General features: G+C 33.1%; 2 protein-coding genes across 3 annotated transcripts in view; one reads left to right on the top strand and one right to left on the bottom strand.

The window, feature by feature from the left end:
- Nucleotides 1-13: 13 nt before the first annotated feature.
- LOC134264770 (general transcription factor IIH subunit 4-like) lies at nt 14-5,636 on the bottom strand (the record flags this gene model as incomplete). The annotated part of the gene is made up of 4 exons (XM_062747052.1): nt 5,392-5,636; nt 5,198-5,302; nt 243-374; nt 14-110 (listed from the first exon to the last, which is right to left on the bottom strand). Coding segments are annotated over exons 1-4 (483 nt in total), but the record flags the coding sequence as incomplete, so codon positions are not given.
- A 212-nt stretch (nt 5,637-5,848) lies between these two features.
- The window catches only part of LOC134264777 (valine--tRNA ligase-like), a 30,411-nt gene continuing 28,418 nt past the window's right edge, over nt 5,849-7,841 (top strand). The window contains exons 1-2 of one of the 2 annotated variants that reach the window (XM_062747058.1): nt 5,849-5,992; nt 6,999-7,095. In XM_062747058.1, the coding sequence (XP_062603042.1) occupies nt 5,858-5,992; nt 6,999-7,095 (232 nt within the window). In that variant the 5' untranslated portion in view covers nt 5,849-5,857. Of the gene's footprint in view, nt 5,993-6,998; nt 7,096-7,253; nt 7,338-7,841 lie in introns of those variants that run through there. The other variant, XM_062747059.1, reaches the window with a different exon arrangement.

The raw sequence follows: 7,841 nt of genomic DNA, 5'->3' as shown, positions 1-7,841 counted from the left end.
TTCAGTTAAATACCTCCCATCGTTCCAGAGCATATTTATCTAAAAATGGAATGTCCTTGGCGTGTTTGTCTGGGGGTAGAGGTCCTCCAGAAATCTTGGAATCCAGTCCTCTGTAAGATACATAAAGTTCACTTTGTCAACAACCCATAAGAGTTTAGAGAAAATACTACCTAAGTGAATAATTAAGACAATTAAATCAATAATGAATAACTTGTGATCTGTTTAAACATTGTAAGCCTTACCCTCCAAGCAGAGCTACTTTCATATTGGAGCGAAATGTTTCATTCAGAATCCAGCCCAGCAGACCCCCTTGCATTTGTTGTTCATGCCACACTCTCAGATCAGATAAAACTTTGGAAGCATATTTGTGTTCCCTAAAAAGTAGAAATTTAGTCTCTTAATTTTATTCATTTTCATAATTAACTTGGTAGGGACTTGATGAAGTGTGCAATAAAAACAGCTTCTTTTTGGCTGGTACATTTGTTTGTATAACATTGCTGTGATTATAAACAGTACCAGGCAACATATCAAGAGAAACAAACAATATCATTTTTTTCTGTAAAAATGAAAAATTCAGAAACTAATATTAAAAAATCGGTACTGAATAAAAATATAAAAGAACGTGATAGCACAATAACACATTTCTATAGTGATAGTAGAATGATGTATTTGAAGCAGATGTTGCTTGAATTTTCAGCAATGGAGATTAAAAGAAATATATCAGTGCAACCAAACAAAATCAACAAATCAATTTAGGCTCGATTTATACCTGTTAAAGGTAAGAAATGAAAATTTTATAGTGATTAGGAATTAAAAGGATGTCCACAGTGAAAAGTTGAAGAAGACAGGAACTTCATTTCAACTTACTTTGATTGTATTAAGCTGCCAAAGTTTGGGTAAGATTTACCAAATCACTATGTGTGACACTGGTCTGATATTTGAAGAGACAATCCAAAATATTTTGTCTCGACACATCTCACTGATAATTATTCAGTCTAAATTGCTGAGATTCAGATATGGCGAAAATGTTTTCCCAAGGAACATTGTGCAGGTCCAGTACAATACCCCGATAAAGGTATATAGCTTGATAAAGCTATATAGCTTTTTCAAGGTATTTAAAATACCTTGATCAAGGTATTTTATGTAATGAAAATTCAAAAAAATTCCTTAAAAATTAATTATTGAAAGTCGAGTTCTGAGTTGTTGTCAGTAAATTCACCCATGCATGTAAAGTACTCAAACACAATGAAATCAGTAGAAAAACATGTCGTGTGAGGAGACATTATTTTATGCTTTCTTTTTGATACCAGAGTGTTTTTCACGCACGAGTAGACACACGGACAAAAGCTCAGAACTCGAATTTCAGTATTTGATTTTTAAAGAATTTTTTTTGAATTTTCATTACATAAAATACCTTGATCAAGGTATTTTAAATGCCTTGATAAAGCTACCGTAATTTACGGAATATAGGTCGATACTTTTTTCTCAGAACCGCTGGGGTCGACCAATATTCAGAATTCGACCTATTTAAGGCTCAAGTTTACGAAAATTGCTCCCAAATCAGTAAAATTTACGTCAATTTCAAAGCAAATCTGTGCCCCTTTCGCAACTTTTTTGATTATTTTTTGCAAAAAAAAATAATGCCCCGGAAAACAATAACATATTTATTTTAAAACTTTCTTACAAAATAAATTCCATTAATTATCCGTTGATGAGAAAGGAAAACAACATTGCTTCACCTATTAAATAATTCCTCAACGTATTATCCATTAACATCATGCGGTATCCATCTTGTGAAGCTAAGAAGTCGCGATCTTGTACTAAAAGTAAAACCGCAACCGTATCAAAATTTAAAATACGGAAAATTTTCACGATCACAACTATAGTGTTTTCACCATTTATTAGTAGCGATAAATTGAAATAGTATATTAAATATTTTTTATTGTCTTATGTTTATTTAAATGTAAAATCAGTGAAATAATTTGTTGCCATTATTAAAAGCTTCGTACACAAGAAGTACATTGAACTACCGGTATACAAACATTGGCTTCTAACAAAATTTTAATTGTCTGACAGATAAAGGGATTTACACTGTGTACGCAAAGGTGTTAAACAACACCTGTGTTATTTAATTAATTGTCTGCGTGCATGATTAAGAAACCCACATGCCATTATAGGGGTATTAGTGTTACACTTCATTGAACAAACAAAGCCGTGAAATTCATGTTGACAGTCAAATTGTGAATGTACTCTCAATTAAATTTATAAATTAAACTTATAGAGTGTTAATATGATTTCAATTCTTTACTGTTGCTTGATATATACATTCAATGGTCATTTGCGTCATTTAGCCAATCCGTGGAGTAGAAAAATAACAATGGCAGACATCGAAGTAATTGTCGTCCACCGGTAAATACTGTCTGAATAAAATTTATTAGAAATGTGTCCAAGTTATTCTGAAATCGGAATTGCTATTCATTGGTCTCGGGTATTTCCCGAATTATAGATGTAAAAAAATAACGTATTTACGTGTTATTTATGCCTCTGATTTAACAACAGTGTGAAACTACGGAGGCATTGATTGATTGAACACGCAAGTTGGAGAAAAATAAGTAGTAACACAATTCAACGAAGTTTTAACTACATTTTTTTAAAAACTTTATTTAAATGTTGTACTCATTAAAATATCAGTTTATTTTCTTGATACGTTACCGCTGTAATTTTAGAGGTTTACCTGTTCTGATACGTTGTATCTGCGTAAAAATCTTTAGTAAACGGGAAAGAAAGCCTCGTCCTATATAGTAAGTTCGCCCTATCTTAGGATTTTTTAAAAAATTAAGGCTGAAAATGAGCCTTTCGACCTATATACCCCATCGACCTATAATCCCAAAATTACGGCTATATAGCTTTATCAAGCTACAGTACCGACCGGACACAACCTAACAGAAAGCGAACCCGGAGCGGACCCCGGATTCGCTCTCTGGGTCCGCTCCGGGTTCGCTCGGGGTCCGCTAGGGCTGACCCCGAGCGAACCCGGAGCGGACCCAAAGCGAACCCGTAGCGGACCCCGAGCGAACCCGAAGCGGACCCAGAGAGCGAACCCCAAATTCAGTAGCGGTCCCAGAGAGCGAACGCAGGTTCGGTATTTCTTTACAGAGCTGTCAATCAGGATTAGTGATTAACCAATCAGCGCATCAACCAATCAAAATAGCATATTAATCCGACGATTGGGATATAAGATCGAACTTGTTGATTTAATTCGATATAAATGCAAACCCTGTACATACAAGCAAAACGTGTGAATGTGCTGTGTAAATCTATCTGATTATAAAAATATTATTTAATATTTATTTATTTTAATCCTCCGGGTTGCATATTTGTATATTTATTTTCTTTTTTTTTTATTAAGGCAATTAATTATTATGTTTTAATTTTCCACGTAGAATTATACATGAATACATGAATATACACTAGAAAGAAATCCGGACCGCTATGAAATAAGTCTGGTTTAACGGGGTAAACTCGGGTGAAGTGCGATTTCCATAATTGAACGAATTAATTATGCTAATTAGTCTCGACATTTAGTAAATCGTACATTGTTTAATTCTCTTAAAATGGCGTAACTATACTTGACAAAGAATAATCAGAGAAATATAATATAGAAGGGATATTTTAACATATGAATTATGATCTATTATAAATATTGAAATGTTTTTTGGACTAATTATTGGGAAAAAATTATTGATAAAGGCGTAAGCAATACGTAGTTATGTGGGTTGTTCGAGAGTTGGTAACGCAAACTTACTGTAGAGTTACACTGAATTGAAGGAATATTCTTTTTATGTATCATCAGGAATTGCGTTGAATTCAAGTTCATTCTGGTGAAGTCATTCAGTTTGTTAATACCATTAGAGCGGAATGACTTCGATCTGTGCATCCAGAAGGAAGATTTCCATATACACGCATTTTTTTCATGCCCAAAAAGATCAAGAAGATTAACATGATTGAGAAGATCAATAATTTTGATGTAAATTTTGAGTAATTTAATGTAATACGTACATTGAGAAATCATAAATAATGAAATAAAATAATTAGAATTTTATAAAGACAATGTGTGTGTGAAATAGGGGGGCTATATAAATAAATTCTTATCGGGTCGGGAGAACAATTATTATTTGCCTTTTTCTTTATTCTGATAAAAATCATACTCGCTCCAAAATTCTGACCGTGAAAAAAATCTTACAGTGTAATTTTTTTTTAAAGAAAATGTCCGGTAATTATTTATTACGAACTTTTAATGTGTAACTACTATGAATGAAATCTAAATATATCAGATGTACAAAAGGTTACATGTAATTTATAGATGCGAACAAATGTATTTTTAAACTATATAAAGCATGAATTTTAAAGGTATTTAGTTTAGATTTCTTTCGTCAGTTTCAATTGTACACCATTCGATACACTGAAAATCAATTCAACACTCTTTCCTTCCTCTTTTTTTTTTTGTTTTCTTGTTATAACTTAAGAAGAATAAATGCCTTATAACCCGCCGTTAAATTAGTTTGAATTTCTCGGGATCGAAAAATCAATTAAATCAATTATTCATGTACATATAAATCTTCGTCGAATGTACAGTTGAATTTTAGAAAATTTATCAATGTTCTCCATTATATCACTGTTTACATGTACAGTGTACATGTCAGCATCGTCGCAAAAACAACAATGATCGATCCTCAATACCATTACTGTATTGGAATAAACAAGGGGCGGGGCTAACTGGCGGTAAGATTAAAGCGGGGTCCGCTTCACGCATCGGTGCGTAAAGCGGTCCCAGGAAGCGAACGCCGGGTTCGCTCTAGCGGACCCAGAGCTGACCCCGAGCGAACGCGGAGCGAACCCGGAGCGATCCCAAAGCGCACCCGGAGCGGTCCCAAAATTTCTGAAAGCGAACCCGAAGCGGACCCCGAGCGAACCCGGGAAGCAAACACGGGGTCCGCTCCGGGTTCGCTCTGGTGTTAGGTTGTGTCCGGTCGGTACTGTATATACCTTTATCGGGGTATTGTGCTGGACCTGTTGTGAACTTCGACAATTCACCAAAAGTCATCAGTGTAGTCGCTAAATAAGCTACTGGGTCAATGTTACGATGGAGATTTAACTAACTAGTTCTTTACTCAAATGTACTGGTATACATACGTACTCATTATGTTCATTGGTAACCCATAAACCAACAGCAGACTGAGATACCGGTTGTTCAATGAAAAGCATTCGCATCACATAATGTTTGGATAACTGAGGAAGTTGTCTGTAAAAATAAAATAATTAACAATAAAATTATGATCATTATTACTACCTTACATAATTTCTTGTTTCTCATGTTAAAATGTTATTTACCGAAATACCGCAAGACAGGTAGCCGGGTGATTGTACAATTTATCAAGGATACTATGAGGGAGTGTTTTTAAATATCCATGCAAGTCTTTGCATTCTAACTTCCTGGCAGCTGCAACACTTGCCATGCCGAATACCCCAGGTACTGGCATAAATAGGTTAATGAGTTTTACAAGCAATTATCCTCGCCACTTTTCTCGCCATGCCGAAAGAAGCATCAATGTAAATTGCACGCTTTAATTCTAAATGTCAAAACCCACACACGATAATGAAATTTGCTTATATTCATAGATATCTGAATGGTACATGATATTAATCTAAATTATATTAGATCTTTTGGTTTCATAAGAAACGTTTTATTTACTGTCAAATACATTTTGTTTAAATATAAGTAGTTGTTCCGGAATAAATTAAAACTCCCAGACGATTCTATAGCTCTTTTACTTAGGAGGGTAAAAAGTTAGCCAATATGTCAGCGTCCTGGTGTTACATGAGAAAATTTTACCGAGACTTTTCAGTAAAATTGTACAAGCCTCTTTTCATTCGATCTTCGTTTTATGACACCCCAGTATGTAGATTTTGTACGACTCACAGTAAAAACAAGGTACGTTAAAAAGACTGTCATTGTAGAAGAAAGCATTTACATTTTACCAAACCCAAGAATATTCCTTGATGCAGTATACACTGATAAAGTAACAGTGATTTTTCTACATTTTTTAAAAGGGGCCTGGGCCTTTACAATTGGGAAAAATTGTCGACATTTGTATCAAATTGGGAAATATTTTAAAAATTGTCATGTAACCTTAATTGGCAGGTAAAATAAACTATGTAAGTAAATGTAACATCATTTATCAATATATTTACTACAAAACAATAAATTAAACACAGTTCTATATTTTTAATCTTTTTTAAAATCTTTGAAAGTTGTTAATGTGACCAACCTATATCAGTATACATGTATTTCCTTTTTTTTGCTCTGACAATATTGGTAGACAGAAAATCCTTCTTTTAATAGCCATGGTTTAAGATAGAATAATCTAACATGATTTATTACATCATGTATTTTTCAAAGTAATTATTAAAGCTTTCTAATTACCCTAGCTAAACATAATGCTGCAATTTTTCTCTGCAATACTAATTAAATATGCCAGATGTAGAAACAGTTTGATTTTCGTGGTATCAGGGATGCTTTTTGTAGAACTATTAGTACTTGGAGTTACAAATAAAGCTATGTTTCGTCGGTTAATATGCATCTTACACTTTCTAACGATGTATTTACACACAAGCTTGACAAGGAGACCCATGTGTTTTTCTATGTCTTGTTAACGCTTCGAGTAATCTGATGTTCCTACGTGTTATTTTAAGAGTCTAAGTGACTGAGAACAAAAGCGTTCCATTTTAGATAAGTCGTGCGTAAAAAATTCAATATAATAAAAACAACGGTTTTGTGTTGGTAAAAAAAGCAACAGAAATTGGGAAAAAATCGGTAATTTTTGAGAGGGGAAAGGGCCGATATTCGGACCCAAATTGGATGTAGAAAAATCACTGAGTAAATTATGAAAAGTCTTTTCCAGATTGTTCGAAGCTTTTTATTTTTATTTTAATTACAGAACAATACAGAGAGGAAAAGGACAAAATCACAGAGAGGACCGGTTACTTATGAATCAGAAACATATGATGTGCCAACAGAACCTGGAGCCAAGAAGGGTAGGTTTCTGTGGCACTTTTCTTTCACTGCTTACATTGCTTAATTTGTACTAGTCATTAAAAGTTCACTTACATGAAATTGAACTTGTTTTATATTTGAATTTTTGTCTTAAAAGAATTACCTTTTGAATGGATAATTCTTATGTGCTTCAATATATGCTAGACAAGTTAGCAGATTAAAAATTATGTATACATGTATAATAATTAATTGTAAAAATCATGGACAGAGACCATATCCATAGGTATTTATCCTATGATACCAGAATTATGTTACATTATGCTGGTATCCAGACCTGGGGTAATGGTAATGTGTAATGGTAATGCATTGTAATCATTACATTTTTTCAAAGTAATTGGGTGTAATGTGTAATGGATCCATCTTTCAATTACAAGTAATTGTAATGTAATTCATTACTTAAAAAAAAATGTCAGTAATGACCAATTACTTTTCAATTACAGTTCAAGTTCATTTTGTGTATTAGTCTCTTTTTATTTTTGAATCTGAAGCAAATAAATATCACTGAGAGGCTATCTTAAAATTAAAATCCTATATCCTACAATTTTTTTTATTTTATTAAATGGTAGTTGATAGACAAACTAAATAATTCTTTTAATAGAAAACTTCTGGACAAGACAATTGTAAAATCAATTAAAGAGAACCAGAGAAAAATATTAAAAGAAATCATCAGGTTTTAAAGAAAGATACAAAAATGTGACATTAAAACATGTATACTGAGACTTCCAGT

This window comes from Saccostrea cucullata, unplaced genomic scaffold (assembly GCF_032062105.1).
Source record: "Saccostrea cucullata isolate Sc308-1 unplaced genomic scaffold, CSIRO_AGI_Scuc_v1 ctg613, whole genome shotgun sequence".
Taxonomy (NCBI): Eukaryota; Metazoa; Mollusca; class Bivalvia; order Ostreida; family Ostreidae; genus Saccostrea; species Saccostrea cuccullata.
The sequence above is the reverse complement of the archived record's forward strand: the minus strand, read 5'-3'. Positions and strand labels throughout refer to the sequence as shown.